Source organism: Lissotriton vulgaris, chromosome 10 (genome assembly GCF_964263255.1).
Source record: "Lissotriton vulgaris chromosome 10, aLisVul1.2, whole genome shotgun sequence".
Classification (NCBI taxonomy): Eukaryota; Metazoa; Chordata; class Amphibia; order Caudata; family Salamandridae; genus Lissotriton; species Lissotriton vulgaris.
In genome coordinates this window covers 367,985,972-368,004,270 of record NC_141698.1, presented here as the reverse complement: position 1 = coordinate 368,004,270, position 18,299 = coordinate 367,985,972, and the positions used below count along the sequence as shown (strand labels likewise).

At 42.8% G+C, this 18,299-nt stretch overlaps 1 protein-coding gene across 9 annotated transcripts in view; it reads left to right on the top strand.

The window, feature by feature from the left end:
- DECR2 (2,4-dienoyl-CoA reductase 2) overlaps window positions 1-18,299 on the top strand; it is a 98,823-nt gene that overhangs the window by 48,248 nt on the left and 32,276 nt on the right. For 6 of the 9 annotated variants that reach the window (XM_086941178.1, XM_086941179.1, XM_086941180.1 and 3 more), the window contains exons 4-8: window positions 666-717; window positions 11,230-11,365; window positions 11,654-11,778; window positions 12,179-12,272; window positions 18,093-18,197. In XM_086941178.1, the coding sequence (XP_086797304.1) occupies window positions 666-717; window positions 11,230-11,365; window positions 11,654-11,778; window positions 12,179-12,272; window positions 18,093-18,197 (512 nt within the window). Of the gene's footprint in view, window positions 1-564; window positions 718-11,229; window positions 11,366-11,653; window positions 11,779-12,178; window positions 12,273-18,092; window positions 18,198-18,299 lie in introns of all 9 variants that reach the window. The other 3 variants (XM_086941186.1, XM_086941185.1, XM_086941187.1) reach the window with 1 other exon arrangement.

Genomic DNA, 18,299 nt, shown 5'->3' with positions numbered 1-18,299 from the left:
TCACTGGTCGCCGGCCAGCAACTCCTTTTCTTCCGGCTCCTGGCTCGTCAGCGAAGACCCCGACGCCTGTAAGACTTGTGCAGCCGCAGCCCTCGTGGCTAGGTAACTCGGCATTTCGGTGCCTGCATAGCCTCTTTACTCTAGGGTCCCGAGTCCCTCGCTTCCGACTTGCCTTATCGGGTCCGCCCGAGACCTTAAACTTTCCGTGTCCTCGGACACTTGTTTTAATTGTGCACTTGAAGTATTTTCCTAAGAGATTTGGTTTGTGCTTAGTACCCTGTCCTCACAAAGAGTACAGGGCTGTTGTGATTCTTAATAAATATACTGTTTATTTTCATAACACTTGTGTGGTGTCCTTTCACTGGGTGTTCAAGGGGTACATGTGTGGTAAACAGCTGGCTTAACACGCCCTCTCGAGTCTTTAGCCTTAGACTGCTCGTATCCACGCTACTAGGATAGCTGGTCTATAGGTTGACTTACAACCAAACACCATAAGGGTCGTTGGAACGATACATAGCGGTCGCTAGAATAGCGAACGTTGCATATCGGGCCAACTTCTCACAGTAAAGACATACAGAACTTTGTAAGACCGGAAAGCATATTGCGAACGGTGGGCTTCCACAGTGACACTCTTATGTGATGCTTTTTTGCTCTGATTCTTCTAGGCATGGCTGCCACACCGTTATTGCCAGCAGGAACCTGCAACGGGTGTCTGAGGTGAGTGGACACATACCCCAGAGAATTTGAACTGAGTGAGACGCAGAGATTACAATGAAGATGTGAATGTGGTGCATTTTCAGAAGCCTCCCGGATGCACTGTCGAAGCAGATCTTTGCTTAGCTGGTAGTGTTATCATTATTTACTTTTTACTCCTTTTGTTTTCTGACCACTATTCCTGGAACAGCTTTGATTGAATATCACTCACCTCTTGTGCTGTATGTATTTCTATTAGGAATGTGAGTGTCTCAAGCAAACTCCTTCAGCCTTTCTTGATGGGTTTTACTGTGGGGCTCCTCCTATATTTGGAATGTTTTATGACATTCCTCGTAGAGCAGGGAATTACTACATTTGTTACAGTCCGCATCTTATAAGTGCAGAATGCCTGAGGTTGAGATGACCATTCTTGTCCTTTGAGACATGGGAGGATGCCCTCCAGATGGCCCTGATCTGACATACTGGCCTTCAGTTTCCAGCTTCCTGACCCTGATGCCTCCCCTTTTGTTGACAGATTAGTCTTAATGATATCTTTCGTACCCATTCGTTCTTTAGTGAAAAACTGACCAATTTTGCACCAAGTTACAAGGTGATTTTGATGTATTATTTGGGGAAAAGCTAGAAAATATACTTTTACAAACAATTGGTTATACTTATTAGTATTCTTTGAAGCTTGGTTTCCAACTAGTGCAGTTATTTGATGTGTGGAAGGCGTGGCAGTCCTCTGTTAATAAGGAGGCCAGTCACATACGTTGGGGTTATTTAACTCACCACTGTGCATTAGTGTGACGTACAAGATTATTTTGTATAGCTGTTTGAGAAGGCTTTTGGTCATGTGAATATCTTCTATGTTGGTGCACTTTGCAACTCTTGAACTTGTATCTTTACATTACATTTCACAGTGATCTGGCACTCCCTGGCCTGCATCCCACAGATATGTTATTTCACTTTGAATGTGATTACAGTAAATATCTTTACAAAAATTATAACTTTTTGACCTTAGAATTCCATGTGCTGGACATGCCAACATAGCAATAAAACAGCAGCCATACATGACCATGGTCGGGCATGTAAATAATTTCCTTGAATGGAGCCAGAACCAGTTACTGTACATCTGTGCGCGTTCCTTCTGGGTTCCATTCCACTGTGCAGAAACACCATAGTTGTCTCCCAGTTTTCTGAAGCGTAGCATTTTTTATAACGGGGTTACCCAATGCACTCAAAACAGTGAAACATTTGTTAAGTAACAAAAAACGATTCAGTACAAAAAGACCAAGCGACAGAAGAAATTTAGGAATCTCCAGAGGGAGAGTTGTCCGTTGGAGTCCTTTATTGTGTAAAACAGCCAGCCGACACGTGTTTCATCGCTATTGCGAATCCTCAGGACTGAAAATACAAATGAGTAACACTGTGGCAATCTGTGTCTGAGAGTACAATCACAATGATACAGTTTTACATTGTTTCATGCAAAAGACTAGTGTCGCTACCACTAGTGTACAAGAACAGCAAAATACTCTGTTAAAACTTAGTGCAACCCAACACATTTGTGTCGAAGTGCCTCTACGACGCCGTCTCTTGAGATGAGTGATTAACCAGGTGAGTGTTTAACCAGATGAATCAGTGAATTGTGGATTACACAATTTATCCGACCAAGGACGGCGTAGTCCAAAGTCTCATAGTAGAAAAGAAACAATTAGCGTCCCTATGTACTCGGGTGCCACTATATGTGCACAAATCTATCTTGCCGCGTGTAATGTGCAAGAAATGGAATAACGTGCAAAAGTGACTCCCATACCAGGACTTACATACCTAATAAGGCTGTATTGAGACTAGTAGGTCTAAATACAGGTCAAAAACAAATGACAAAAAAGGAGGAAACATCATCACAATAGGGTTCTATGTATAAATAACCAGACAACAAGGAACAATGAAACTGTGTATATCAGAATGGTAAAGAATGCTCACTGCACAGCTGGTGATAATTCCAACCCAGCCGGGCCCGTGACCATCAGTGGCGGAATTGCAAGACAAATGGTCTCCACACTGTAAAGATCCAAGCAATAGAGCCAATGAGAACTCAACAAGCCTTCCTTTGAAGGATAGGCACCTACAACAATTGCATCACCCTAGCGTGTTACCACACTATAATCTCTTAGTTCCTAAAAGTCTGTTGGGATATTATCTGATGAATCTTGTTATCTGTCACCTTTCCAAAATGCAAATATTCAGTTGGCACCTATTGTGTGTCTAAAGCTTAGGAAGCTAAACAAGTATTGACTTTCAACAAAATAATAATTAAGCAAGCTTACCCCAATATGAGGTGAATGTGAGGAGAAACTTCCTTTGTTCTTAACAGTGTTTCAAAATCGATTGGTTCCTTAGACGTGTTCTACAACTGAAATACGTGTCAAATTAAAATTAAAACTCCGTCTCGTAATATATGTGCTAAACCATAAAGATCAAGAATGTATCTTACCCGAGTGTACAATCAAACACACGGAAGCCTGCAGTCGGGTACGACTTCATTCTTTTACGAGAACGCCCAAACTCTGTGAGGGAATATGAAAGAATGTGTAAACAGCACTGTATGGCCCTCGAACCACCAAAACCCACCGAAAAGCTGCATCTCATTAAAAAGAGGATCTAATCTTCAGACGCTCGCCTTTTGCAACCGAGTGCGGTCACCAGCGTGTAATCTCTCCGCGCCGTGTTCCTGTTTGGACATGTGACCCAGAAATACGGCCGGTTAAAAAAAAAAGGGGGACGCGTTCAAATCGTGTCACGAAAACTAGTGCGCTAACCGCTCCTAGAGATTGTAACACTACACAGTGCAGCACGAAATAGTATGAAAACCCTAATCCCGGGTTTCATTGAGGAAAATATATGCAGCATGATTAGTTACCAAAACGAGTAAATCTCATAAACATAAGTTTGAGCGCAAATCATCCTGTATTACAGTTATTCAAGTTTAGTCGAATTAGTCCCTCAATCACAGCAATCCTGCAAATTACCGACTAGCACCATTCTATCCATTCTAGAAGTCCCTCGATTACATCTCAAAACTGAAGTACTTATTCAAGGATTGGGCGTAGACGTGGATCCCCATTCTTGAGGGTCATACGGCAAAACGTATTGACCCAAAAACTAGTAAGCCAAAATTATCGATAGTAAAGCACAAAACACATATCACTCAATGAGAAAAAGTGATGAAATGTCCTCCAGTGAAAACGCTAGTGTAAAAGGCCTAGAGTGAGCCGCTGATGACGTGTCTCTATAGTATTGGTCATACATGCAATTAATGGTGGGTGAAAATAACTGTGCAGGTCCCACTCACACGTGACTTCATCATTAATAATGGTAGAGAATGAATCCAAAATTACAAAGGTCTCACATAATATCATTCGCTGCATCAAAAGAACTGTATCTACAATTTCATTAGTCTCATCAATTAGCACAAAAATGTATCATTGGAAAAGTATACCACAAAGAAAGAACATTGTGTCATCCTCTGATATAACATATGACTCACTCAAAGGTATCCATGCATAGGTATTTAGAGGAATGAGCAGCGTGAATTAAAAGTTCAAAATACATCCTTTCAGTTGTAGGGTCATTCACATTGTGCTACAGTATAATTATAGAAGAGAAAAGACATAATAGACGTTATCTACTGCATAGTTAGTCATTACTGTCAGATCACTCCTTGTGGCATGTGTCAATAGCGTAGATCTTTCTAGAGAAGAAGTCTACTACAGTATATTTGTCATGATAGCTAGTTATGCTCAGTATTAACAAAATAGCGGACGATTATGAAAATCAACATCTATGATTTAAGGAGATGAATTTAGTCACCTAGAAAATGCTGAATTTAAGCTCAGTAGTCTTAGTCATGCGGATGATATTGTCAATCACACCCCAAACATTTTAAGGAGCTGTTCTCAATCACCCTGAAAATATTGCATCTCCTGATCATAATTCAGTCCATGCTCAACCGTCCGCAAGCGCATTATCCATAACGCTTCAGTGCGTCTGAGTTTGAGCTCACGATTCCCTCCTCTGATCCCTGGTGGAACCATGTCAATCCCAAAAAAATCTCACCAGTGTACCAGTCTCTTCCTTGTGGCAGGCTGCGACATGAAAAGCCACTGGATATTTCAGGTCACATTTGAGTATAGCCCTTAAATGTTCTGTGATTCTCTCCTTGAGGGGTCTAATAGTGCTCCCCACATAGTACTTGCCACATTTACACTCTATAATGTACACCACAAATTTCGTTGAACAGTTGTTGTTGGTCTTAATGGTGTAGGATTCACCACCTAGACTCATGTAGTGAGTGGTTCCATGTTTTGCCTATTTACACATTGAACAGAAACCACATTTAAAGAATCCCAAACTGTGTTGTGTCATCCAAGTTGTTGGAGTGATATTACGAGGAACAGTGGGACTCAGTTTAGACCTTAGTGTATTACCTCTCCTGAAGGAAATCTGTGGTTTGTCAGCAATACAGTTACCGAGTGCCTTTTCCGATTTCAGGAGCACCCAATGTTTAGTTATACTTTTGCGTAAAGTGCTATGGAGGGAATTAAAGTCCGTAATCATTCTGATTGTTTCACCTTGTGGTGATTTAGACTTGTGTGTCACTAAGGTATTAGATCTCTTTACTCTACCAACTCTTTTCTCAGCTTTATGTATCACATTCGTTGAGTAGCCTCTTACAGAAAATCTGTCCTTCATACTGTCCAGACACTTCCTAAACTCCAAATCCTCACTGCAATTCCTTCTTGCCCTAAGAAATTCACCATAGGGTATTGAGTTAATCTGATGTGGAGGATGTGAAGTGGATGCATGCAAAACAGCATTGTATGCTGTCGACTTCCTGAAAAGCCTGCTGTGTAGACAATTGGAGGCAACATAAAATTCGACATCTATAAAATGTATATTAGTTCTGCTCCAATTCATTGTGAATTTAATTTCCCATGAATTATCATTCAAGGGTCTAAAGAAACTGTTCAAAAGTTCTTCCGAACCTGACCATATCAGGATGCAGTCATCGATATACCGACCCCAAAAGACGATGGAGTCGATATATCGTGCACCTTTGCTACCCCAAATCAGATCTGACTCCAGTGAACCCATGAAAAGGTTTGAAAAAGAGGATGAAAATATAGAACCCATAGCGACACCTCTCTTTTGGCGATACCAGGTACGATCAAACATGGAAAAATTGTTTTTAAGTACTAACTCCATCATAGTAGACAACATTACAGTGTGTTGCCACATTGACGCAGGTCTATTGTGTAGGAGTTTGTTGACTGCCTGTAAACCCAGGTCCATATTGATGCTGGTGTACAATTAAACTACATCCATCGTCACTAGTAGTGAGCAAGGTTGCCACTGTATATCAGCCAGGGTGCTTAAAATGTGCTTTGTATCCTGTAGGTAGGATGGTAAATTTCTAACCATAGGACCCAGGAAAAGATCAACATATTCCGCTATTCTTTCAGTGGGACCCCCTATACCTGAAACTAGGTCTCCCTGGTGGAAAGTGAAGATTCTTATGTATCTTAGGTAAGGTGTAGAGCCAGGGATAGCAGGGTCTGAAAACCTTCAGATATAGAAACTCTTCATCATTGATCAGTCCTGATTGTTTCCACATCACGAGTTTAGAGTTGATCTCCAATGTAAGCGGACCTATGGGGTTGTAGTTCAGGCATTCATAGCACGTATCATCACCCAGTTGGTATTTGTAACTACTCACTTTTGAGTGGTTCTAAGGGCTCTCCACTCACCCTTTGCACCACTTAATATAAGCCAACCAATATCAAGTGTGTTGATTGTTAGGCTGTGCACCTTTGTTTCTCTGACTACAAGCCCTTCGGTAGCATTTTTTATAGTCCAAGATCTACTATTTAAAAGTGAATCTCATTTTTGTTCGAATTAGTCTTTAAAAGGCTGGGAGTCTCTTTTGAAAGGCTAGTCACTTTGGCCATTGATGTATGACCCTAAAAGGCAGGCTGTGACATGAAGGATAGGGTACTGAACTTTGCTATTTCTGGAGATAAAAGTCTGCCAAGTTCTACGAGTGGTAACATGGCAAGCGTTCCACCCTTGTGGCCTGTGAGTTTTATGTAAAAAAAAAGCATGCCTTAGGTAAAAAAAATTGCTGCATATTGTTCTGGACATAAAAATTGGCAGGGTGCTCCTCAGAAGCACCTGGTGCTGTGCACGGTTAATAGCACATATAAAATGGGCACAGATTTCCTCAGAGGAAGCTGGTCTTGCGCTGTTCTCACACTTGGTACCAACGGAGTAGGGTGCTGCACTTTGCTGAGGCTGGATGTAGATTGCAATGGGACAGGTGCCCTCTCCTCCTGTACTGGGTCTGAAAAGGACAGTTCTAAGAAGGAGAGGGTCATGCACTCTGTTGGTACCAGAGGTAAAGTCAAGACATTTTGCCCTGCTTATATTGAATGTGAAAATGGTAGGCTCTCCGAAGTAGGATATGGTGCCGAACCCTGTATTCAGCAGAGAACCTTGAGATTGTTAGGCCCTATTGCAATTGTTCATCTAAAGTAAAAAATAGACATGGGAAAAGCAACAATGTGGGCTACCCCTTTTTTGTGGTCTGGCTTGGCAGTTGAACTGTTACCAGAGAATTATGTTAGCATCACTACAGAGGGGCGTTTGGCTCCGCTCACATGTTGGGAGCCAGAAGTACATGTTTTGATTGGGTAAACGTGTGCGTCCACACAAAAAATGCTTGCCTGTGACACAGCTGTGATCATTTTGGTTATTTATCTAGATGCCTGAGATTGAACTTTCAGGGGTACACACATGACCTAGTAATGCTATTAAAGTTTCTTCGATAACCAGATAATATATGGTGTTTTTTCGCTGGCAACATCACAAATGCGAGGAGGGAAGTCCTTAACCTACATGGATGTTTAGCCTTAGCTTGAACAGTGCAACTGTCATCTTAACTTTACATCAACACCAATATTACTTTACAGTTCTTTGCTTCCACACGAATGCATATCTCTTCTCATGCCATGTACTTGTAATGCTTCACATTACCATGAAATATTCCTTTAAAGCAAGTCCTATTGATATATACACATCGCCTTCAATGGGGCACATAATGCTCCTTTTCGGATGCTCCTTGGTCTGCCGAGAACCTGCTCTACCTCCAACTCCATCTGCAGATTACATTGGCTTCCGGTTGAGAGACGTATCCATTTGAAAGCACTCTGTATTTCTCACAGAATCATGAATCTCCAATCACCCGACATTTTGTCTAATCTTATGCCCCATATACCCACCCGCCAGTTGTGCTTTATTAGCCAGCACCTGGCGGTTGTTCCTTGGGTCAAGAGAGCACGGGCAGGAGGGTGCTCCTTTCGTGCTCTCACTCCTAAACTTTGGAATTCCCTCCCTGCGTGTATCAGAAGCATCCAAAATCACAAGCTATTCCGTAAAGCCATAAAAACCCATCTCTTTCCTACATAATGTTTTTCTGTGAGTCACTCTGTCTGCCTTATGTCAGTTTGCGATTAGCGCTGGGACGCCCCTTTGCTGGGGCAGCTATGTGCTCTATAAAACGTATAACACACATATATATATGTTTGTATATATATATATTTTACAGCTCGGCATGGATAGCACTGTGCTAATCCTTCGCTTAACACCTTGGCTGCTAGCGATATTTTCCTTCTGCGCTGCATTCCCAGATTTACCATTGTTCATGACGAGCTCAGCTCGTCATCAGCACAGCTCAACTGTGCCTCATGACTAGCTGAGCTCGTCATGAGCATCGAAGGGGTTAAAGACTTTGCTGTAGAAATGGCAAAAGACTTTGTCCCTTTCTATCTTGGTGTGGATGGCACTGTGCTAATCATATGCTTAAAAACTTTGATAGAAAAGCAGACATTTGAGGTGAGCAAAATTAGAGTGTCGCTGGTGTTGAGGGTGCTCTATACAGGTGCTGCCTTCCACCTAAACTTGAGAACTACCCAGAGTTCTCTGCTTCTTTTTTTGCATAATTTATGCGTCACTCTATGCCTGAAACGGTATTGTTTGTGTGTGTGTATGTATATATATATATATATATATATATATATATATATATATCAAGTACAACTTGCCCTTTGCATTAGGAAGGCACACTGCAGTGCTCGGCCATCCAGCTATCACGTGCTTCCTGCTTTCTCCTCTCTGGTAGTTAATGAGTTTTGCCGACGCGTTTCTGGGCACCACGCCCCTTCTTCATGGGCTCGGAAGTAAGCACACCTGATTCCTGCATTCATTAACTTTATTCAGCAGAATGTTTACCAAAGCATTGGGGGATTTTGAGTTCTGCATATATATCGATGTATGAGAATAGCTGCTCCTTTAGAGAGGGAGGGGAGGGGGGGGGGGGTGAGGTCACAAAGCTCCTGGCTGCATTTCATGAAGCAGAGTGGGTGATGCAAGCAGTATTTTAAGGTGAGGAGGGATGTTGCAGCTCCTGACCGCATTCAAAGAAAAGCCCCGATGGAAGGGTGCTGTATTATGTGGTCTCCTGGCAGTAGTTTGTGGCAGTGTTTAGATTAAAGAGCCTGAGCAAAGGCAACACTTGGTTGTATTTTGTGAAGCGAGGAAAGGGACTGGCAGAGGTAAGATTGAGAGATGTGAGATGGGTCAGGTAAGCGTAAAAGTGTGTATCTGCAGATGGGGATAATGAAGTTTCAACCAAAGCAGATACTTCAGTAACTTAAAGAAGATAGAACATGAAGGGAACAGGTTGGGCCTTCACCAAAGGCCTAGCTAAGTGAAGTGGGGCTGTAAGATAGGAGGCTCTGACTAGTAGTAGAGTGAGTGAAGTGTGTTGGAGTGCAGGCAGTGGTAGTTAGTGGGAGAAGCACAAGTTTGAAGTAGGTGCAGATCAGCAAAAGTGTTGAGGCAAGCGCAGCAGGTACACTATAGCTTTCAGGATCTCTCCATAAGAATACAGAACACAAAGGCCATGATAGTGGAAATATTTGAGGTTGCTAGCTCACCAAAAAAAGTGTTTAATAGAGATACAATGTTATTTACTTTACAGAATTTGTATTATGGTACCACTTTGACATTTTGGCCACATAAATATGTTTCTTCATTAGAGAATGTTTGATGTGTTTTTCTGCTCAGATTTAACACTTTCTTACAAGAGACATTTCTGTCTTTTCTGATCATTGACAATCTTTAGAACCCTGATTGGACCAACAACCATTATGAGTTAATTCACATGTAAGTCTGCTTCAGCTTATGCAATGCATTATGTTTAACAAACACAACATTTCTAAATTAAATTGTTTGTGAAATAATTTGCATAAGTTTCCTGGCAGGTCTTTTTTATAGTGCATATACACCAATAAACCTCTTTACTTCACTAATATGATTAGAGGAGTACCTTTGTAACGTCAAAGTAAGTATATTTTATTTAAATACTTTGGTGTTCCTTAGGGCAAAGTTTATGCAAGTTCTTTTGCAAATAAGTCTGTTTGAAACTATGCCTGTTGATTATTGTTTTTTTTTGCGGTTTTATATACATACAACTAAAAGTTATGTGGGCTTCCCGCCCCTGAGGTTATTAGGTATAAAGCTAATAGTATACATTTCGGCAGGTTCCCCTTGTGCTGGTTATAAGTTGATGGTAGTATAAAGGATAGAGAGAGGAGGAGAAGAAGAAAAATAGGAATAAGTGTAGGAGAAGGATAGGACAGGAGTAAATCAAACAATACAGTTCAGGTTGTCCGGGCGGTTTCTATCCCATCCCACCGGGCTCTTTGGGCTACTTCCCCGCTACAATGCCAAGTTCCTTATGGTGGTTCGTATAGGATCAGGTTGTTGTCCAGGGTTTCCCACAGGCCCTTGGATGAGAGTTTCCAGGGCGAGTATCGTAGTGCCAGACTGTCCGCTCCTCTGAGGTGGATGACCTAGTTGAGCCATCCTTTGTATGTAGTTTTGGTGGAGTCCTTCCAGTTCGTACGCACTAGTTTGACTCCAGCGGTTAGAAGTAGGTCCATTAGCTCTCTCTCACCCTCTGAGGGGAGATCAGTTTGGATGAATGCCGTGGTGAGAGAAGCGAAGTCTTACAATTTTGCACTTGAAAGAGTTATCTATGAAGTCAAACACCCTATCCCAGAACCCCTTGAGTATTGGGCACAGAAAGATGAGGTGTTCTAAATCCCCTTTATTTATTGTATATACCCTAGTTCTGTGTGGAATAGGATGTTGTATTAAGTAAACTGTCTCGGCTCCTTATTCACAGCAGTGGCTCCTTATTCACAGCAGTGGGTATGTCAGAAGGAACATGTGTGGCAGTGGTACACAGTGCAGTAAACAATTTTTTCACTTCATTTTTTATGCTGTAAAACGCCACAAGCCACAGTAAATATTATTCAACCGGCAAGATTACAGGAAACCCTTTTCGTACTAGCTCATACAAACTTGAAATGCTTAGAATTTTCTTACCCCAACTCTTTTTCTGTTCCCAAGGCTGCCAAGAAGTTGGTGACTGCCACCGGTCAGCGCTGCCTCCCTCTCTCTGTGGATGTCCGTCAGCCTCAGACTATCATAGCTGCTGTGGACCAGGCACTGACAGAGTTTGGGCACATTGATATTCTTGTCAACAGTACGTATTCGGGGGGGGGGGCGAGGGGCTGGAAAACCTTAAGGGAATTTAGAATTATGAGTGGATTTGGAAGATGTTGAGGTTGTGTGTCAATCTAGCGCGTAGATGGGCGTCTTGTGATCTGATTTTGATTCCCAACACTATTGCTCCAAATATCTTTCGAGAATATCCTTCAACAGTCCCATTGCTTCAGTCTGCGTAAATGTAAATACTGCTACAGTGGTTTTCGACCGTCAAAAATTGATTAGCATCTCCTTATTTCACTTTTTATTGTGTTGACCTGTGTAGATGCTGCAGGAAACTTCTTGTGTCCAGCCAGCGCTTTGTCATTCAACGCGTACAAGACCGTGCTAGACATCGACACCATGGGCACCTTTAACATGTCCAAAGTGCTTTTCGAAAAGTGCTTCCAGGTAGGCCTCCTGCATCGTAGGACATCCTGCCTGAGTGGAAGGATAGTGTCCACTTCTACCACGAAGTATAAATACTCTCATGCCATCTGCCTCCTTATCACCTTTCTTCACTGTGCATTCCTGCACTTATGGGAATCATAAAGCCATTGAGTCTCTAGTATATGTATAGGGGATGTCTGATCTCACATATTCCCACTTGCGGGTTCTCTATTCAGGCAGAGGGTTTCCAATAGTCATGGGTGTTGTGATTTAAAGCTTTCAGCCTGTTTGAGTAAATGAGATGGAGGCCTGGGTTCTGCCTTCGTTTACGTTTTAATTTTCCGAAAGATGCTACATTAATAATTGTAGCCTTCTATTTAGCCCGTCCTAGCGCTCCTTATGTTTATCTATCTTATTGCAGGCCCATGGAGGTGTTATTGTGAACATTACGGCTACCTTAAGTTATAAAGGCCAGGCCTTGCAGGTGCATGCTGGGACAGCCAAGGCTGCTGTAGGTAAGAGGTGCATGCTGCTTCCTGAAGTTCTGCTGGTTTGTGTCCATTTTGTCCTATGGCTATTGGCGTCTGCACAAACGAAGTCTGGTTTTCAGTAATGATGTGCTTCTTGTGCACCGTCTCATTGGTATTCACCAGTTCATCCTGTTTCAGTACTCTGTACCAACACATTTCTGCCCGTCCAATACTTTCAACATCTTTGGGATTGCAATGGCAGGAGTCTTCCTGACCTGCAACTTCCTTATTATGTCAGTACTTCTTTTCAAGCACAGTTATGCAAATGGATCTCTGTCCTAACCTGCAGCACTCTTTTACATTACTTCAACGCTTGCCTAGCTCTACCCATGTTTACTCCAATACAAACCAGCTCGACCTAGCACAGCCCTGAGAGGAAACCTTGAATTTGACCTGTAGCATCCTTGAACCAGAGCTCCAATACCCCAATACAATTACACTTTTACGTCATCATACTGACCCAACCGTCCATCACTGCTTTACTACCAGTACAGGAATATGTGCTATTTCCATGGCATTATGGTCATTTTCATAATTCAATACTGGAGCCACCACAATGATATTGTATACCGCCACTTTTAGTATCTGCACTTTAGCCTCAGGCAGCCCATTTCCTTCCTTATTTCTGTCAAACTCTGTAAACAAACATAAGGCAGCTCTTCCCCCATCCCCCTGAAGTGAAATCCGTTCCACTCGCAGATTCTTGTATTTTTTGGTGTTTTGTTGTTAAACTGTTGGGCTGCTGTTATACTTTCTTGTGCCAGAATTAATGATTCAGAGGTAGCCGATGATCAGATTTGTTATTCGTTAATTTCCCTTACACAGTGCTGCCAAAAATACGCGATGAAGGCTATGTTGGAAAAACATGTCTCACTAATGCCGACCAGTTGATCTATCCCCAATAAAGAGAACTGCATTGGTTAGTCCTATGTCTTGGGAAAAGAATGCTTGTAGTCAGACCCTGCTTGTGGACAACGTAGGGAGCCGTCTTCGACTATGCATTACTGAGAATTTTAGTATTTGATTAAAGACTTTGGTGTCATTTCGCATTTGGAGGATGGTAGTGATCTAATCAAGTAACACCTGAAGGCAGCTCCCAATATGCAACTTGTAGGTTTGTCCTAATCTTAGAACCCAAGGTGGTTCCCATTAAATTGGAATATTGTCCTACAAGTACGTTGTTTCCATATTTCATTTTTTAAGTTGTTTGTTTCACTGTCAGTATACTACAAGACCTATGAAAAAGGACTTTAGTACCCAAAATGTGTATGATTTGTTCAGTGTCTTGAACAAAGTGTCTCATAGTAATTATGCACGGTTTTAAAAAGAGCAACTAAAAGCAGAAAGATTCATTCTTGAATTGCTAACAAATTTTTCAGGCAGTGTTTGGTTTCAAAATAGTGATGTGACATAGTGGTTACCTGTAAACAGAAGATTAAAAGAAGTGTGCAGCAACAGAAAGGGCGCAGTTTGACTGTAGCTTTGGGCAGTGTCCGCAGCAGCCATGGTTTGTGCAGGATTCTGGCATAAGACCAAAAAGTTATGTGCCCAGAGTTGATTCCTTTATAGCTATAAATAAATGGCTGTTTTGTTTTTCAAGTTTATATACGATTAGGTTTGGAAGTATCCACTAAGACAAGGTATTTCCACCTGTTCCTCTTCTACCCAACAGTTCAGTATTGCAACAGGGTTGCACTGGCTCTCCATTTATATATGCGAAGGTGATCCTTCGGTACAGGCCTGTGCACTCTTAAAAATACTTAACATTAGAATTAGTAAGTTTCCTTTCTTGTTCAAATTTTGTCTAGACGGCGACTCCACCAGTGGACTCCTTCACCATGATGGCCGAAACAATAAATAGCTTACGAGGCTGCTGCCCGTTCCAGTTATATGCTTTTATACTGAATACCTATTGTAAACTGTTAACAATCTTGTGATCATAAGTTTTGTTGTTATGCGCAAAATGCAAATAAAAAATTATCTGAAATCAAAAAAAGATGCCACCGCCTTAGAAGGTTTGCTATTTATCAATCAAGACGCCCCTGGATTTTTTCTCGCATTTAGATTGTGTAATCATCCGGTTGAGCACCAAAGAGGGATTGGATTTTCAAAGAGATAGGTAAAAACATATTACTACATCCTACACATGCAGGTGTCTGATTTTTAAAACATGCTGGAACTTTTCTTACTTTTAGTTCCACTAGTTTCATACCAGCCTAGTCGGCAGAAAGGACTCTATATGGTGCTGAGAAATGCAGAGAGGTGAATGACCTACAAATAACTACAAATAATTGTGGTTGAAAATATTTGCCTCATGAGATTCTTGTTTTTTGTGTTTTTTTTTGCACTATGGTACGCTAATGCTTTAAAATAATGTTTTTAAGTAATGTGCTGTTTGCTAATATAGTTGGATGTCTAGACATCCTTAATGTTTTGTGAATGACTGGTGGAACTCCAGTGTTGATAACTTTATAGTACATCTAACGGATAGTTTTGTATTTGACCACTTTGAAAAGTTTCCCCAATTTGACCTTGTAAAAGTGAGGTTATACCCATTAAACAGCCCATGTCGGGGATTTGCGAGTTTTTGACCTGGAGGAACTTAGAAGAAGATCTATAGGGAAGCAAACCTGCACCAGAAATGAAATAATACCACTTTTAAAAGTATTCTATTGAGGCCAGATTGTATTAGTCATTTGAACCATATTAACATGAAATAGTGCAGAAGTAGATGAGGAAGTTTGTATATAGCTGTTGATAATTATACCTCTGATTTCCAGAACTGCAGTCTGGTATGTGTAATATTTTCAAGGATGCAGCAGGAGCGGGTTTTTTAACCTTAATTGCCAAGTACCGATTTAGGCATGGCACATGGGTATTCTCTCCATGTGCCTGCGTCCAGTATGCTTAAAATAACATATTTCCCTTGACCTGGGTTTTGATTCTGTTCTCTTATCTTTTGGGTAATACCTAGCCTGCTGAGGCCGGACCTTTACAGAGATCTTTCTGTGACCACTAAGATCCCTGGATAGAAGAAATGTTGTTTGTTAGGTAGTCATCTTGTAGTTCTCCCTAAACTAGTTGTTCTCTTCTGCTGTAAGTTCTCCCTAAACTAGTTGTTAATGTTAATGTAAGGCGAACTTTTTGAGCGCACGGCTACCCCGAAAGGTGTCCCGGCGCTTTGGCAAAGAGGCCCAGAGAAACAGGAAAGCCAAAGGCATACACACTACAGTTACCGCGAGTTACTTGGTGAAGAGCAAAGTCTTCAACTCCTTCCTGAAAGCCAGGAGGTTGTTCGCTTTCCGAAGGGAGAGTGGGAGCTCGTTCCACAAGCAGGCTGTCACGTTTTGGAAAGAGCGACCTCCCATCCGGACACGTTTGACCACAGGCACCTCCATTTTGGCCAGGTCCGCCGACCGCAATGACCCACGTGGCACATAGAAAGCAGTACGCTTCCTCAGATAGTTAGGCCCAATCGCATGGAGAGCTTTAAACGCCAGAGTGAGGAGTTTAAATCTGATTCTCCCCGAGATTGGCAGCCAGTGCAGCCTAGCCAGGAGCACTGAGGCGCTAGCTCTCCTGGGCAGGCCATAGATGGCTCTGGCCGCCGAATTCTGAACAATCTGCAGTCTGGATAACAGATACTTAGGCAGGCCTGCAAAGAGCGCATTTGCATAGTCCAGGCGGGATCCCACAAGCGCCTGGACTACATTCCTACGGTACTGCAGTGAAAGCAGAGGAAGAAATTTCCTAAGCATCTTAAGGATGCTGAAACATTTCCCTGCTAATCCCAGGATGTGTGGACGAAAGGAAAGCTCATCGTCAAACACCACTCCGAGATTTTTTACCTGAGTAGATGGTTTTTCTGGGGGGAACATGTCCTGGGGCCACCATGTCTTCCAACCCGGGTCTGGGGCACAGCCGAAAAAAAGCAGCTCAGATTTGTCTGAGTTGCATTTCAGGCTGTGCCGCTGGAACCACGCAAAGACTGCACTCAGACAGTCCTTAATTCTGCCGCCGTTGAAGACCTCTCCCTTCCTGCAGGTGAACAAAAGCTGGGTGTCATCAGCGTATGAGATGACCCGGGCCCCAAACGCCTCCGCTACCTCCGCTAGAGGGGCCATATATATGTTGAAAATGGTGGGGCTCAAGATAGAACCTTGAGGCACCCCCACCTCCAGCGAAGGCATTTCGGCCGAGAACGGCGGAGCCCAGATCACCTGTCGGCGGTCGGCAAGAAAGGATTGAAACCAGTCCAACACCGTCCCTCGCAGACCAATCTCCCTGAGTCTTGAGAGGAGACCTGCGTGTGGGACGGTGTCGAACGCCGCCGATAGGTCCAACATGACTAACATCGCCTTTCCCCCATGATCGAGCGTCTCCCTGATGGCGTCGGAAACCTCTACCAGAGCGGTCTCCGTGCTGTAGTTCGCACGAAAGCCGGACTGGGAGTCATGCAGCAGTTTGTTGTTCTCAAGAAAGGTGGACAGAGTATGCTGAACATGTTTCTCCAACACCTTCGCCAGAGCAGGGAGGAGGGAGATTGGTCTGTAGTTAGCCCATTGCAGGGGGTCGAGCAGAGGCTTCTTAATCAACGGCAGAATGAGTGCGTGTTTCCACTGTCGTGGAACCACCCCTGAGCTCAAAGATAGATTAAGCAGGGGGTTCAGCAAGCTGTTCAACGCTGAGGCCACCCTGCCCAAGCATTTCGCCGGACAGGCATCCAGAGGCGAGCCAGATTGCAGCCGAGATAACAGCTCAAGCGAAGTCTCACAGGACAGCTGGGGAAAGACAGATAGTAGGGGCCCAGATTCAGCCTGTGAAGGATCTGAATAGGTCGACTTACCCCCCAAAGCGGGGTCAGCTATTCGGGAATCCACAGATGAAAAGGTGTCCTGTTCTCTTCTGCTGTAAGTTCTCCCTAAACTAGTTGTTCTCTCCTCCTGTATATATTGTTAGTCCTGAGCCTTCCTCCTTCCCCAGCCTATATACTGATAAGCAGTTAAGTTTATTAAGCTCCACATTTGCATGCTTCTGTGGTCTTAATTTGTCCTGGTCTCTAGCCTTCCCTCCCCGTTGTTTTAGAACAAGACCCCACCATTTTCTCCTCCTAGAGCCAATCGTGGTGGCCTCTGCTTCATGGCCTTGAGAGGAATCGTAGTGTCTTATGATCTCTCTCTCTCTTGTGGAACGCCCAATAGAAAATGAAATTATACCAAATTCCTTACCAAACCTATCATCGTTGTCCTATCGAGATGAACTGGCCTTGGCTCGGGCAATGGGGTGGAAATCAAGAATCGAAAAGCTTGAAATCCCTTTGCAGCAGTGAAATCCACAGACAATGGTTGGCTACCAGTGTTCTTCTGAAGAAAGTACTGTGTTGGTCACCTAGCTGCACCCACCACAGGATCTGACATGGAATTTGTCAAAGTCTTGCTTTGTTGTGTGCCACACATTGACCAGGTTTGCCTTATACTCAAACACCACTACATAGTTCACGTGTCTGTTACACAAGGTTAGATCAAGACTGCATAACAGCAAATTCAATTCAGTTTGAGTTTTCCAATATTTCTCTATTCAGTTTTGCATAGGGACCGCAAATGTAGAATGTATCTTCCTTCCTAAGAGTAAACATGTATGAGTTATTTTTGTTTGTCATTCTCAAACCTTTGTGATTCTTGAACTGGTATTTTGTTTATTATATTTACTACTGTTGATTGTTTTTCCAGATACACCTAATTGTATTACGCTTTCTAGGTCTCTGGTAACAAATAGACTGTGCCTCCTGTTTCCTCTCTCTGTCAGATGCAATGACGAAGCACTTGGCAGTGGAGTGGGGCCCAAGCAAAGTAAGAGTGAACAGTCTGGCACCTGGGCCAATTTCTGGAACCGAAGGTTACCGCCGGCTTGGTAAGGACGAGTCTCATTGCATGCTTATATGATGCATAGAAGAAGGCAATAATAAACAATATACAAGAAAGTAATGAAATAGACCTGTTTGAGGGAGGTCTC